Here is a 16,003-nt window from a genome sequence, read left to right on the forward strand (position 1 = left end):
ACACATGTGATATAAATAAACTGAGCGGGTCAGGTTGGGAAACCTAGTGAGTACATAGGGTTTTCAACCCACAATAAATAAGTTTATTAACTTTATCAAACCAAACAAACCCGATTACCCGTTTCCGTTATCATCACTTTCCGTCCCTAAAACATCTAACCCAAGGGACCTAGTCTAAGGACTTCCATCAGGGTGACAGCACATGCTTTGGGGGTTTCTCAACAATTCATGTCAAATAAGGAAACCATGTGGGGGATGGAGTACTGCTGGTGAGCACACAATTCAAATAAACACATACAGGTTGCGAGTTTGCTATCGTTCCACTCGACTGCCTAAAATAGTCTGTGGTCGTCATCTATACTCTGCTAGATGACTGGATCATCAGTAACATCTATATCGAGGTCTCTCATTATTTTATTTGGTCACACAACAACTATTACATATACCCATGTTTTACCCAACACATTTTATAGATATAAAATACATATACAATTTAAATCATTTAAACGTATATAAAAATATTTCACCCAGCATAGACAGTAAGCATTCAGACAATATGCACACATAACACGTAATTTATATTAAATACTTCATATCTATGTGTAAGATGAAAGGGGTCATCCACTCACTTGAAAAGGTGGTGATTCCGAACTCAGACAACACTTCGCTTTTTAAAAATAATTTCCTTCGACGAAACCTACTGTTATTACCACTAGAGTTTAGTCTGTAACGACCAAAATTTCAACAAAATTTAAACTTTTCAAAAACATCCCAATTCATTAAGTTATTACAAAAAGGTTTTCAATACATTTATTATCAGAGTATTCCCAAGTCCATATCATAAAACATAAACACGAGGAGCGGTACGATCACGCCTTTGCCTTGCCACGGTCTCCTGAAGAACCTGAAAAACATTAAACCACAACTGTAAGCCCGAAAGCTTAGTGAGATACCCCCAAAATACCAACCACATATACCATACACATATCATAACAAATCACAGAACAGCCATGCATATCGGGTCTACTGTGAGACTGGTCCGCCGTGTCGGGCCTTCAGTCCACCTGGTCCACCCTCTGAGTCTAGTCATGTCCCTCGAGTCTGCAGTGTGGTTGGTCCGCCCGCACCGGGCCTTCAACCCACCTGGTACACTCTTTGAGTCTACAGTATGACTGGTCCGCCCGCATCGGGCCTTCAGTCGGCCTGGTCCACTCTCCGAGCCTCGGCAAGTCTGGTCCACCCTCGTGGGGCCTACAGCCTATCCGGACCACTCGCTGGGCCTTCGGTACAACCGGTCCGCCCTGGGTATCGTGGCCTACAACACGAAGCAGGACCCGCCTCAACCCAACTCCAGTCTAAACAACCACGTGCACTTAAACATACAATCGCATAACAATTCATATTTAATCAAACCGATCTAGCAGATCACGTAACACAACATACTTTAAGCAGGATACCGACCTAACCGGTCACTAGCATAGCATCATCCTATATACCAGGATACTGATCTTAACCAGGTCTCTAACGAATACCATCCTAACTACCAGGATGCAAACATATCAAAGCAATAACATAACAACAGATACCCAGATCTCAATCCGATAAAGGGCCGACCTTGGTGCCTTAGACCATGTTGATATAGTGAGGATAACTCACCTCAAAACTGTCGGCTGAACGGATAACTCAAGCTGCTCCAACTACTGGTACGATCTCCACCACTCGCCAACCACCAATACACTAAACTTACAACAATATTCAACAATTACCAAAATGCCCCTGGAAATCAACAGGTCAACCCTTGGTCAAAGTCAAAGTCTACACCTGACTGACATTACTCACCGAGTCACCCCGAGACTCGCTGAGTCCAACAACTCTGAGTCCACACGCACACATCTCACCGAGTCATCCCTTGACTCACCGAGTCACAGCCTATCCAAAAGAAACTTGGACCCTACGACCAGACTCGTCGAGTCCAAGAACAGACTCGCCGAGTCTACGACTATCTTCAACCTACTTGCCGAGTTGTTCTTACAACTCGCCGAGTTCCAGGCCATCTTCATCCAACTCGCCGAGTTGCTCTTCCAACTCGCGGAGTCCACCCATGTGACTCGCTGAGTACCACCGGGTCTGAATCCATACAGAGGCTTTCCAAGCCATGCAGATGATCCAAACCATAGATCTACCCCTCCTAAGAAGATCTAGGCGTTTTCACTCTAGGGTTTGGGTTTTGGGACAAGATAGCTCCATCAATCACTCAAAAACAGGGACCTTTATGCATTCTAACCCTCCTCCATTCCAGATCTGAGGTAGCAACCTCAGATCTAACCTCTAAAATCCAATACAACAAAAGATATGATCTCTAACACCTCCAAAAATGATGAATCTAGATAATAGCAGCTCAAACAATGAAGTAATACCTCAAAAGGATGCTCCAAGAGAAGGTTAATCTGAATCCTTGCAAAGCCCTTTGATCCAAGTCTCTTCTCCTTCAAGATTTCTTCAACAACCACTTCCCCAAGCTCCAAATGCACTCAAATCCTCCACAATCACATATCTAGGGTTTTTGTACTTCAAGGGAGATCAAAGAGGCTGGGGAGAGGGTATAATGTCCTTTAAATAGGGTTCATCCTCCGGATTTAGGGTTTTCTCCACTCAGTGCCTACTCGCCGAGTCCATCTTTGGACTCGCCGAGTAGACCACTTAACACGCGACCAAAGTCGCGACCCTACTCGCTGAGTCCACCCATGGACTCGCCGAGATGCCCTTATATATTTTCACTTTTAGCTCTTCAACTCTACTCTTGATATTCCGGGATGTTACATAGTCTATTATTTGTCGAGACAAATTAATAGTCTAGTTATTATTACCATTATATAAGCGTTAAACAATAATTATATAACTCATAATGATAGCCCAAGTACTTATTATAAGTTCCTAACCACGTTACTATAATTAAATAAAAGCTATATTAAAAATAGCGTAGGGGTAGCTCACTTACAGCGGGTTTTATAGAAAACTGGGTTTTGCTTGGAGCAGCGTTCCCGAGCCGAAAAGCTCTTCTTCTCAGAGCTGTCGAGCACTCCGGGGCTTCCACCTCATGTTAGGGAGGTTCCCTAGGCTTTCGCGCGCGCGCGCGGGGTGGGGGGGGGGGTGGGGGGTGTTCGGGGCTAAAGAGAGGTTCTAGAGAGAGTAAAGAGAAAAAAAATGAAAAATATGTGAAGAAAATGAGGGTTGGATAGGTTCTATTTATAGGGTGAAATATGACTGAACTTGGTGCCACATGTCACCAATCTGGTGGCAAGACTTGGGGAAAAAGCAACGACCAAGATTGTGTCACGTCACCTATTTTCGCACAATACACTTTCGAATTCTAAAATCTGTAACTTTCACATACGAGCTCCGTTTTTGATGTTATTTATATCCACGCGTAGGCAAAAATAAGATCTACAACTTTCATTTTGAATCCATCAGCTAATTCTCGACCGATATTAAATTTAGCAGTAAAAGAAGATTATACTGTTAAATGTTCGCGTAAAATTCATAACTTCTACATACGTACTCTGTTTTCGTCTGTCTTTTTACCGTTGAGTTCTTATTAATCAGATATTTAATTCTCATTTAGTTCACGTAGGCTAAAAACCGCTCGTTCTAAAATTCGAGTTTCGGGTTGTGTACAGCTAATCCAAATCTTAGAAAATTCATAACGTCCTCATACGAAGTTAAATTTGGGCGTTCTTTTTTTGTATGTTCTCGGTTTAACGTATACTATAACTTTTGTTTAGATTTCTAAGGCTAAAAAGTTCTCCATCGTAAATTCACTATTTACGTCTCCCTGTGTCGTGTCGGTTTTGCCGTAAAACTTCAACGGACCATAATTTGTTCGTTATAACTCGGATTTCGACGTTCTTTATATGTACGGAACCCTTGAGATGTATTGTAAAACTTGGTTAATATTATTTATTCTAAATAATATTTTGTCAAAAATTCGTTTTCGACCTCTATTATCTCTAACTTGACTAGCCCGGATCTACTGGCGTTACAGGTAAGATGACATCTCAAGAGATCATGGATACTAAAGCTTTAGCAGCTTTAGAGAGCCACAGTGAAGCTGAAAGACGACGTCAAGATCGCATCAATAATCATCTTGCCAAACTTTGAAGCTTACTTCCGAGTACCACCCTAAACAAGCTATTGAAGAATTTGAACCCTAAAACTAAAATCTTGAACCCAAAGACCTAGGCAGAGGTAGAGAACAATGTCACCATGGAGAATCCAAACTAAAATCTGAATGACAACAAGTTGTTGACGAATCTTTTTGACATTGTTCCTTTCTAGCGGATATGTGAATCTCTTAGAAGTTTCAAAAAACGTAGATCCATATCTGTCGATTGTTTGGGCTCCTTCTAGCTCCGTTTATGGGTTGAACATCAAGAATCCGTTCTTGGAATTTGACCGGACCGACCAATCGGCAAGCCTCTATGCCACCACAAAAGCACATCGACAACATAATGAACTATGACTAAAAGCACCGGAAACGGTGGAAAGGACTGGCTCAATTGAGGATATATAATCTTAGGATCAATATGCCTAGAAACGACGATGTCCCTTTCACTCACACTAACGTGGATCCACTATTGAATTTTGATTTTAAAAAAAAAAAAAAGCCACATAACCTAAGGTAACCGGCAGGGCCAGTCCTAAGGGGTGGGCAAGCTGGGCGACCGTCACAGGCCTCACCAAATATCGGGGCCCCTACAAATAATGATTAATATATATATATATATATATATATATATATATATATATATATATATATATATATATATATATATAGTTTTTAGCTGATATAAAAACAACAATGCCAAAAATAACTAGAAAGAACTACTTTTAGTTGATTTGGATTAGACGCGTCAGTGATTATGTTACACGTGTGGTGTTCGAACCTTCATTTTAGCTAAAAGTCACTTTTTTAAGGCTTGGGGACCAACGATTTCCATATATTCTATTCATATCACTGGAGTTTGGCTAAAGGTCATCCTGTAGTTTTTTTTCCCTTAAAGTATTAATATTATTGTTATTAGTTAAAATACTTTAATATTAGTTTTTTGTTATTAGCACTGATTTATATCTAAGCTTTACGTAACTAAGCACTTTTGTTAATTTGAATTCTAGAATTCAATCAAATATGATTTTATTATTTTTTACTAAAAATTTATAAGCAATGTAAATGCTCTATGAATATCTTTTAGAGACTTTGCAATTGCAAATTTTATTTGTTATTGTACTAATTGTAGATCTTGAAACAAAATACACGTAAATAAAGTAACTATTATTGCATAAAGAGTCTTATTGTAATAATTTTTAATTTAATAAAATTTTCCGAGATGTTGCATTTTATTAACAAAAAAATCATTATGAGGGCCTCATTTTTTATTTTGCCCCGGACTTCAAATTGGTTTGGAACGGCCCTAGTAACCGATGAAACCAAGATAAATTTGAACCATTCCCCTATTTAATAGCTAAAATAACAGTTTAGTGACCTATTGAACGAAAGAAAAAAAAAAAAAAAAAAAAAAAAAAAAAACATTATTGACCAAATTGGATAAACAACAAAAGTTTATTGTGCTACAAGGACATTTTCTCAAATTTAAATTATATATATATATATATATATATATATATATATATATATATATATATATATATATATATATATATATATATATTCATTTTCTATATAATTCATCAATATATTTAAAATTAAACATATCCTATATAAGCATATTTTTAATACATAAAATAATATTACCAAATTTCTAATTTTCAATTTATCTAAGACAAATTCCATAAAAATATGCAGTTTTTTTCTTTTTTTGGTTTAACCATAAAAAATGATTGTTTTAACCATGGAGACTTTATTTATAAAAAAAAACACTTTAAGTTTTCTAAATGTTATCAAATTTAAAACTTTTATTTATAAATTCAAAATATACATTTATAAGTTTCTAAATTTTTTATATGATGGTTGATGGTGGACTTGTTTTAGAACCTTAACAAGATACTAAATGAGGTTAATAAGAAATTTGTTGAGAGTGTCACGAATTACTAGGAAATTAAGGGAATGATGATTAAGATGATATGGATGTGTTCGAAGGAGGCCACCATCAACATCACTTTAGGAGAGTTGATTCAATGATGATTGATAGCAAGATGAGGAGAAAGAAACGTCCTAAAAGGAAGTACGAAGATAGTGTGATGATGGATATGAATGAGTTTTCACTTTAAGATATAACCTCATATAGAAGGATGTGATGGCTAACTATCACGATAGTTGACTAACCTAGCATCTATATAGGTGTTGTATGTTTTATGTTTAGAACTATAGTGTTGATGAATGTTTCGTGTTCTTATGTTTGTATCACGATGTATTCATGTATTTCTTTTTTACACATATTTGACTTGCTTTTTCTTTGTTTTCTATTTTTGCTAGTTTTCTGATCCATATGCTTGTAATATGATTTACCTATGTATGGTGTACTGTGCAAAACATTTCTCACCCTCTTTGTTTATCATATTTTCAGGTTAACAATCATTGACTATGTATACTTGAAGGAAGCACGATTGTCGACATCTTACCTCACTCTACTCCACATAAATATGATCTCGGGGGTTTTGTTATATATATATATATATTTTTATATATTCACACTAAGCTTAAAAAAAACAATGTTTTGAGCTTGTAACTCCGCATTCCAACAAGAAGCCATTGATTTGGAAAACGCTCTTATCCTGATTTGACCTAAAAAAGCTACCATTATGGATGCCATAATCATATTGGATATTTCTTCGACATAGTGATCCTAATCATGTCATTAATTATTATTTCGTTTAATCACTTGTTTATACACACTACCTTATTTGCAGTCATCTGAACCTACAAACAAAAAATAAAATCTTTTCAACCAGATACACGACAACCAAAACATAACATTCTATAGACTAACTCATATTCTAGGTTAATCTAACATACAACAGTGAATTTACAAACTAGCCCTCAAATGGGTCCAAGATTTATAAAACTAAAAAGACTATTTGTCATCAAATAAACACCTACGAATAGTTATTGCAATTGCAGCAGCCTTGTGAGGGTGGAAAACCACCGCACAAATACCAAAACATAAGGTAACCACAGTAGCCACAAGGATGAGAGGCCGGGTAGGAAATAATCTACTACTATTATTGGTGTTATAAGTAAATATCCGGTTTGTGGGTCCCACAGGGTGTTGTTCCTTGCCAGGTGTCACACTCATGATGTATTCCGCATTTAAAAGTGAAACACTTTCGCTTTTGTCCATGGAAGTTGGAATTTCCATTCTGTTTGCTACTACCATATCCTGCATAAACAAGTATTTAACACAATAATTTTGTAAAAGAATAATAGATTTTCATGAAAACAAACATACCTGATTAACTGTTGACACAAAAGGAAGCATCTCATCTTCTTGGTTTACTTTTTTGTTAAGTCTCTGATGAAGAATTTCTGTAGCATGATTCACAGTTCCCTGAATCAGCATCCCATCACTTTCATTTTTCATAATTCTCATGTTTATGCACTTTAATATCCTCTTCAAAACTGTAGTGGACTCGTATTCGATTAAAAAATCAAGAACACAAGTGAATCTTTGCAGCTGTGATGACATCATCACACATTCTATTTCCTCTACAATTGGCTGTTTTAATAACCACGCCATATCCACAAGCAATTCAGAGAACTTGCTCTGTTTAACTCTAAAAACAGCAATAGACTCTGAATCTTTTGAATAATATTTCATCTGCATGATTTTAATCTCTGAACACACTTCCTCATCCGCAATCAGAATTGGAATGAAATTGGACAGCCCGGATTCGTTTTCAACCTTCAAAAATTACAAATATATAAATTAACAAATTAACATTTTTTTTTTTTTTGTAAAAATATAATCTGAAGCTAACCTCGATAAATCCAGGGCCAAAAACGTCCAATTCAGTATGAGGGACAGATATTTTCAGTAACTGATGATCTAAGTTTGTTGTAGAGGTTTCACTTTGGTTGCATGATGGTGAAACACTTGCTTCATTTGTCATATACTTTCCAGCAAAAGATACTAAAAACCTGTAGTTTTTTAAATGTTATAAGTTTATTTTATTTTTTTATAATAATTAATTAATGAAATAAGACAATTGTGTAAATACCTAAGTCTGGGCTGAAGTAAATTACTTCCACATGCCAAAAACTCTATGGGTTTTCCGGCTTCAAAGCATGTAGGCTCAATATAATGAAGCTTTGGTGCTTTTTCACCTGTTTTAATTTTTATCACAGATCTTCCACCTGCATTCCCAAAAAGTCAAAAACAGTTTAAATATTGGAATAACGTATAAAATCATAATATTAAAAGAGAAGATATGGAGGTGAAGAAACCTTTCATGACACCAAAGATCATGCTGTTCAGGTTAACAAAAAATGTGTCACGTCCTGAAAGTAAGTTTCTTGGTGAAGAAAGGAGCTCATGTATACATACAACCGGATCTTCATTTAACTGTTCAAGAGTTAAAAATAATAATGTTTATGGGATTTTGATAGGATAAAGTTTGGACATTTTAATCCAAAGTGGAAGAAAAAATCTTCTCACCTTCACCCACATAACTGTAGGCATTGCAATGAATATGGTCAAGATTGTGCATCCTGGACGAATATACCCTTCCAACTCCACAGGCATACTGGACAACCATTGAAATATCTGTAAAACCATATATATACAAACATCAATTATCTGATAAACAGTTAAATACAAGTATTTCAAATGCTATTGATATTAGTACTTGGTGTCGAAGTCTACGAGGAAACTCTGCTGGATTCCAATCATAGAGCTTGAATGAGATCCTACCAGTTGGGCACTACAATTCAATAAATAATATATCAAATTATCACATAAAAATTAGTTTTTTTTATATATATATTTATAAAGAACCTACCACAGAAGAAAAGGCACTCTTGTCATCACAATAAGATGGAGAATGGTTGCCTCTTTCTTTCTCTTCATCTGTTTGAGTTTCACCAGATACAGCTAGAGATGGGATGCTATCACTGTGGATGATTTGGGCATTAGTGGGGCCCAGTAAGGAATTATGAACTCCAGGTGCTATTAATGATTTCTCTTCTCCTGCTGCTTCACTAGTTGTACATTTGGTTGCTACACCATAAAAATTACTTCAGTAATCCAAAAAGAATTAACACATGGGATATCATATCATTATCATATGATGTTCTTAGTGTCAACCACCTTTTCCAGCTTCATCATAAGCATCATCATAATCTGCTGATTGAAGTGCAGATGACTTGGAGTCTGATGGTTTTCTTCTACGCCTGTTATTGTGGCGTTCTAATTTTCTTCTGCAACTACGTTTGCCTTCATCAAAATCTGATAGGATATGAAACCTACATACAACATGCTCAGTTTGTCAACATATACTTATGGTACTTGAAATCAAGATATCATGGAAAGATAGTTATCCTACAGAATTTACAAGTTCTGGTAATATCATAATCTAAAGAGAATTAGCTCTCATATTAATCTTATATATTGACAGACATCAGGATCAATATTGTATTAGTTCCAATGAAGCATCTCTATTTCCTTAAATCAAAGAACATATAAGTAGAATCTACAGAAGAGAGCCCATTTAGCATGCTACTGAGGATAAGATCAATGTCAATCTTGACTTACAATTATTTCCTGTACAAGAAAGATTATATTGTTCTTGTTATAGAATTTTTAAGGTGGTTGCTCAGCTAAGTTTCCAATACCGAAATGCCTATTACAAAACTCACCTCATTCCTGCAGTAAAAAATTCTGAATTGCCAAATACACATGAAGTTGTATAACCTTCTATATTTTGGTCCATATGAATGAATAAATGATAATGAACATTTGATTGGAAGCCTTGAAATGATCGTAGAACTTACTTCCCACACTGCTGGCAGTATCTCTTATTAAGGCCATCAAGCACCACAGTAGTAGCAGTAGCACATCGGAGACAAACCCTGTGTCTTTTGTGATATCCTTTGAGCTCACTGATATCCACCTCACAAGAAGGAACCTGACATCTGGAACTTGACGCCGTTCTCGCCGTCGTTGACCTGGACTTTTTCTTTCCAGGAGCGGCCTCTTCTTCCTCCGCCACCAGCAGCGCGTCAAGCTCTGGACAGGCGCAAGGGATGCGACCCGCCAGAAAATTGGAGCATGCCATCCTTGGATCCCGTTTCCGAACCCTATCGTTAGTATTAGAAGTCGAATTGACCGGAAACGAGTCGGGTACCGGCTCTACCTGAGGATTGTCAATCGGATAGAGCTCCTGAGATGTTGGAATCGCGGATGAGTGGTTGGATTCTTCTCCGGGTAAGGGTAAGTGATCGTCAATGTTGAAATCCAGGAACTGACTCCAGTCCCAAATCAAAGTTGACGACTCGTCGATCGAGTCCATGTTCAAAGACGGTGGTTGTTGAGGTGGTGAGGGTGGGGATGGTGAGGACGGTGGAGGGGGATTATGCATTTGATTGTAATTATTGGGGGAAAAGACCTAAGTTGGTGATGGTTGGTGGCGGTTGGTGGCGGCAGTTGGGTGGTTGATTAGCGGGGAAGAGAATGATTTTGAGGTGAAAAGAAAGACCTTAACACCTACGCCTCCTCCTTAGAGTCAGCGTTCTGTGATGGACGTGGTGGGCCATGGCTGGAGATATGTCGTCATCAGTAGAAAACTAGAACCGCAGACTTGCTAGGGCAAATCCATTATGCACCTATTCGATGCCAACAAGGGTCACTCTTCCGCATCTACCGAGTACACTAGAAGCTTGAAGATTCGGTCCTATGCATGAAAAGGAAAGGGAAGGTATATAAAGATTTGCAATTTTGCATCAATTGTATTTATTGTGAAAAAGAAGCATTCACTCCCGATGAGCGATACTCCTTTTAATTAGTTTCAAAAGTAAATCTCGTATATCCCATCTATTATATGGTTATTGTCGGTTAAAATGTGAATTCTCTCATGTGGCTATTGTGAGTTACAATGACAATTCTCTTAAAAACTCAATCCTAACCTATGTTACCTATGTAGAATTTCGTATTACGGTTTTTGGGAAGTGCTCGATGATGTAGTCCCTAATACACTAATGCTAGAGACCGAACTCATATACATTGCCCGATATACCTAAAAGACAAAGGCACCCAATGCATTCAACGTCTCATAATTTTTCTTAAGGGTCTGATCCGAAGTTCCATAAAATCATATTATCTCATTGTTCTGGCAAAAGCTAGCCAATTGACAACTTTGGCACTCGTTCCTTTTGTCTTTATATAACAACTATGAAGGCTCTCACTCTACCGCATACTAGGCATAAGGTATGTGAACATAAACCCTAATATCATCTTCTATATTATTGTACTTTTTTTTTTGGCAAAAGTTGGACAATTAGCAACTTTGGTATTCGTTACTTTTGTCCACATCTAGCAACTATAAATACGAAACCCCATAAAAAATCTTCATTAAATATGTTTTATCCTAAACCTTTTTTATATTATCGTTACTTCTTTTCTGGTAGAAGTTAGAAAACATGCCACTTTGGTATTTGTTCCTTTTGGTCTCATCTAACAAATATAAATACAAATCCCTATTTTATGCACATGGTAGAACAAAAATTCTAACATCTTGTTCTCTGTACCTTTTATCTTGAAACCTTTACTAACCTTAACATCATAATATTTTCTTGTGATACCTCTAATTCTTTTCCTGCGGTATCAAGCGTTTGAAAATATGTCCCTCCATAGAAGGTAGAGGGTTCAAGTCCCGTAGTGGATAAAGATGTAGTTTAGGAGTTTGATTTAATAAGTATGTGTTAGTCGTTCTAAAAAAAAGTCTATATTCCCTCAAATAGATATGTTAGCATCAACGTTAGTGCCTTGGTTATACATGATTAAAGCTTCCTTTATTGAGAAATTAGACACATCACGATTGGCACCGTATACGAGCTTGATTGCAAAGGCCCTCACATGAAAATAATCATTGCAAGCAATCACATTCACATCTCCTTCCTCATGGCTTCCACTAGGGATGTTATTCGGGTTGGAACTGGATCGAGCCGATCCAAACCCGAATAACCCGAAAGCTGAATAAGGGCAATTGCATGAAACGCAAACCGAACCGATTAACCAATACATGTTCGGTTAGGTTCGGGTATTAATCGGTTCGGGTATTAATCGGTTCGGTTCAGTTATTACCTGAATAACCCGAATAACATGTACAATATGATTAAAGACCTAATATAACCGAAAAAAAACTGAATAAACCGTATTAGGGTTTTATAACTCGAATAATAGAATAACAATGTACATTTATACATTAATGTAAAACATTCAAAGACTAACATAACACAATAACAGATTGAAATAAATAGCATTTATATAGTAGATTAATATAATAAGAATTAATTTCTTACTTGAGTTTCATGAGTTTGAGCCTAATTTTTCATGACCAGAAAAAGTAGAAATTCATGAATCATTAGAGAAAATAGGAAGGGTCGATTTTTGAAAGTCTGAAACAAGAGGAATGATTGACAAAAGTGATTTGGAGTTTGGAAATAGTTGAGAAGATTGGTCGATTTTGAAACGATGAGAACGAGTGTAGGGTTTTTTTTCCCATGTTATGAACGACGATGACAGAAGTATGAATCGTGATTTTGATTTCTGTCAAGAAGAGAAATGGGATGAGGAATGCGTATTCATGTAGAGTATTTAGAACCAAATAAACCATTATTTGGGTAATCCGAACCGAATAACCCGAAAACCAAATAAATATAATATAGATACCCGAAACTCGATTCGAATAGCTTACTCGAGCCCAATTCGGTTCGGCTCGAGTTTCCAGACCAAATTCTCATACCTAACTTTCACCGAAACATTAACAAAAGTTTTTGGGACTAAGATTGCAAAAGTTATTTAAACTTCGAGACATTTTTGTAGTATACTCAAATTTAAATTACACTTTCATGGTTTCCGTCACCAGTCTACTGCCACCCCCATCTTCCTCCTAATCGACGTTCGCGTCATAACTCTCTCCCCACTCTCGGTTTCTGGAGGGAAATAGCCACGGCAAAACCATCTTCGTCTTCTATTGGTAAATTTTTCTTGATTCGATTGGATTTGATCTCTCTATATCTTCATGTCAACGAACCACTATCTGTACAAGTGACATATCGCAGCCAACAGAATCTTAATTAGGTTTTTAATTAGTTTGTTTATACCCCTTTTTTATTTTCCTGTTTCAATTCCGTTTGTCACAGTGATGACGAAACCCTAATCGATATGTGTTTTTGTTGCATTTATTGGAGAATTTGTTTCATCATAAAACCTAAAAATTTTATTTTGGTTTCATAAATATGTGTTTAGGGCCGGCCTGCACGCCAGATAATTGAAGCTGAAGAAGACGAGGAGTCTGAATTGAAGTTAAAGCCGAAGAAGACGAGGCGTCTGATGCCCTGGGTTCTGGAGAAGACGATTCAAACAAGTATTCGTTGATTGCAAATCTTAATCAAACATACGGTTCTCTCACTCTCAGGTTACGAAAGTTCTTGATCCTCCTAATTTTCTTCTTTCCGAAAATCTCAACTGTTGAAGTGAAGTTTTCCATCAGTAGTGCCATTACTCAAAAGATAAGAGATTTTTGTGCCATTTGGTTTGGCGATTTAAGGAATGACTATAGGAATCGAAACTTGCTTTGAGCTTCAACATTTGAATCGGACATCTTATTAGCTTTAGGTGAGCTTAATTTTTGGATTCATTGATGCGACATAGGAAGAAGAATGGTGATGTTTTGGTGTCGGACTAAACAATCACAGCTCAGAGCTTTATCAAATCAGTTCAAACGATGCTACTTTCAGATTCATGGGTCCTCTTCAATCATCAGAGGAACTACAGTTGGTGTTCTCAAGGGTCCAAATTCATCCTTTCACAGAACTGGATCTGAGTTTAACAACTGTGTGAGATTCTTTGCTGCACCTGTTCAGGTATTCACTCCCCTATAATCTTACATATGTGATTTATTCCAAGATTTACGCTGTAGAACACATTATAATATTGATTTAATCCTTTGAATCAACTAAAAGTCCAAATCAATTGACAACTTCATCAAAACTAACTACAACATAGACTTTTCTGTTTGTTGATTGGGAGATCTGTATTGAAATGGTTTTTTAGGTCAAACCAAAATATGATGAGAAGGATAAGGGGCGTCCTCGAATGAATGAACAAATATCTGCTCAGTATGTTAGAATTGTGACAGATGAAGGTATGTCTACTACTTATTCATGTACTTCATACAACTTTCAGAATGTAAAAAGATTAGAATTCATTTTAAAGGTCATATCATTTTACTTTATATTTCTATTATTTATTTTATAATCTTTAGCATAATGCTAAATTTACAGGACATGGTGTTGTGTCAAGGCATGAAGCATTGGAACGTGCAAGGAGACTGAATGTTGATTTAGTTGAGGTATAAATTATAATAAGTAATAACTGTTATATGACGTTAAAAAAATATTATTTTTAAAACATTTTGGATGTTATATATTTATGTGTATTTTTTTTTTTTTAGGTTCAACCAGATGGTAAACCACCTGTTTGCAAACTCATGGACTATAACAGGGAAATGTACTTAAGACAAGCAAAGGAAAAAGAACAAACAAAAAAGAAGGTAACTGCTTCCCCTATTTACAACACTGCCATTGTCAATATATTGCTTTTCTTGTTTCTAACTTTTTATTTTTTTATTTTTTTTTTTGCAGTCTGACTTGGTTTTGCGTAAAGGAGGCTTGAAAGAAGTTCGAATTACTTGTAAAATTGTAAGTTCCTTCCTTTCCTTAGATTCTCTTCTCCTTGAATACGGAAACTGAAGTGATTTTGTTTTTGTAGGATAAAAATGATTTGCAAACAAAAGCAGATGCAGTTAAGCGATTAGCTGAACGTGGTCATCGAATCAAGGTATCTAATTTAGTAATTATATTATATCAATTACCAAATGTTGATAAAATTTTATAAAAATATTCATTGTTTATGTTTTTGTTATCCAGTGTATGGCAGTGGGTACTGAAGATCAGGATTTGGGAGGATTGCTATCACGACTTTCTGCTCTGGTATGCACATTTTCATATTTTTTCCCATTAATTGAAATTGATTTTTAAAAAAGGAATAAGTAAATTGTTTTATTTTGGCAGATTGATGATTTTTCTCTAGTGGAAAGCGGCCCTAGAGTGGAGTCAAAACAAGCATACGTTGTTGTTCGGCATGTCAAATTTGGGCCATTGAAGAAAGGTCCAGGCAAAAAGAAGCTTTTAGCAACATCAAACACCGAAACACCAGAGCAAAACGAATCTGGTTCAGAAACCGAGGATGATACACTTTCTCAAGACCCAATTGAATCAGTCGATGATTTTGAAAACAAAAATTATGATGACACCATGAAGTTTGCACCAGAAACATCATCAAATAGGTATGCATCTGCCACAAGGTCAGCAAATGTAAATGTTCCGGAAAATAGGTATGCAGCACCTGGTGGTGTAAGGAGACAGTTTGAACCAGAAAGTGGCGGCAACCGGCGGCAGGGTGTAAATCAACCTGAGGCCGCCAGTAGACCGGTGGAGGTAAATAGGTACAAGAAAGGACCAACCCCACCACCACCAGATTATCAGATGAACAGGGGTCCACGAGGTGATTTTAGGGAGAAACAAGCTGGTTTTAGAAGATAAATATACAAGAGGATCAATTTTAACACAGTTTTGTAGGAGAAACCTTGAAGATGGATCATTCTGAAATTATTTTTATAAAATGCAGCCCTGGCTGCTATTTAATATATTGTATTGTTGTAAAATGGGATTGAATTGGATTTGATTTATATAAAAAAAATGAATGGTAAT

The 16,003-nt window shown here is 36.5% G+C and overlaps 2 protein-coding genes across 3 annotated transcripts; one reads left to right on the forward strand and one right to left on the reverse strand.

Moving 5' to 3' along the window:
* Positions 1-6,967: 6,967 nt before the first annotated feature.
* On the reverse strand, positions 6,968-10,886 carry SPL7 (squamosa promoter binding protein-like 7). Its single transcript, XM_078959786.1, has 10 exons — positions 10,004-10,886; positions 9,321-9,475; positions 9,013-9,230; positions 8,860-8,934; positions 8,670-8,777; positions 8,459-8,576; positions 8,233-8,368; positions 7,993-8,152; positions 7,464-7,916; positions 6,968-7,394 (listed from the first exon to the last, which is right to left on the reverse strand). The coding sequence occupies exons 1-10, from the start codon at positions 10,588-10,590 to the stop codon at positions 7,089-7,091; spliced, it is 2,316 nt and encodes a 771-aa protein (XP_078815912.1). The 5' UTR covers positions 10,591-10,886; the 3' UTR covers positions 6,968-7,088.
* Positions 10,887-13,062: 2,176 nt separating this feature from the next.
* LOC145001048 (translation initiation factor 3 (IF-3) family protein) lies at positions 13,063-15,941 on the forward strand. 2 transcript variants are annotated; one of them, XM_078960377.1, is made up of 10 exons: positions 13,063-13,206; positions 13,479-13,647; positions 13,884-14,095; positions 14,286-14,376; positions 14,516-14,583; positions 14,686-14,784; positions 14,876-14,932; positions 15,003-15,071; positions 15,161-15,223; positions 15,305-15,941. In XM_078960377.1, the coding sequence occupies exons 3-10, from the start codon at positions 13,892-13,894 to the stop codon at positions 15,833-15,835; spliced, it is 1,182 nt and encodes a 393-aa protein (XP_078816503.1). In that variant the 5' UTR covers positions 13,063-13,206; positions 13,479-13,647; positions 13,884-13,891; the 3' UTR covers positions 15,836-15,941. The 2 variants fall into 2 exon arrangements, with proteins under 2 accessions (XP_078816503.1, XP_078816504.1); XM_078960378.1 differs by having other exon boundaries at positions 13,191-13,310.
* Positions 15,942-16,003: the final 62 nt, after the last annotated feature.

Source organism: Lactuca saligna, chromosome 6 (assembly GCF_052625555.1).
Source record: "Lactuca saligna cultivar CGN05327 chromosome 6, ASM5262555v1, whole genome shotgun sequence".
NCBI classification, from domain to species: domain Eukaryota; kingdom Viridiplantae; phylum Streptophyta; class Magnoliopsida; order Asterales; family Asteraceae; genus Lactuca; species Lactuca saligna.

Coding starts and splice junctions, on each gene's coding strand:
- SPL7 (XM_078959786.1), bottom strand. CDS start 10,590: ATGCATAATCCCCCTCCACCGTCCTCACCATCCCCACCCTCACCACCT. Junction 9,476..10,003: donor TACTGCCAGCAGTGTGGGAA/GTAAGTTCTACG, acceptor TGTTGTATGTAG/GTTTCATATCCTATCAGATT. Junction 8,369..8,458: donor GATCTTTGGTGTCATGAAAG/GTTTCTTCACCT, acceptor TTGGGAATGCAG/GTGGAAGATCTGTGATAAAA.
- LOC145001048 (XM_078960377.1), top strand. CDS start 13,892: ATGGTGATGTTTTGGTGTCGGACTAAACAATCACAGCTCAGAGCTTTA. Junction 14,785..14,875: donor AAGAACAAACAAAAAAGAAG/GTAACTGCTTCC, acceptor TTTTTTTTGCAG/TCTGACTTGGTTTTGCGTAA. Junction 15,224..15,304: donor TATCACGACTTTCTGCTCTG/GTATGCACATTT, acceptor TTATTTTGGCAG/ATTGATGATTTTTCTCTAGT.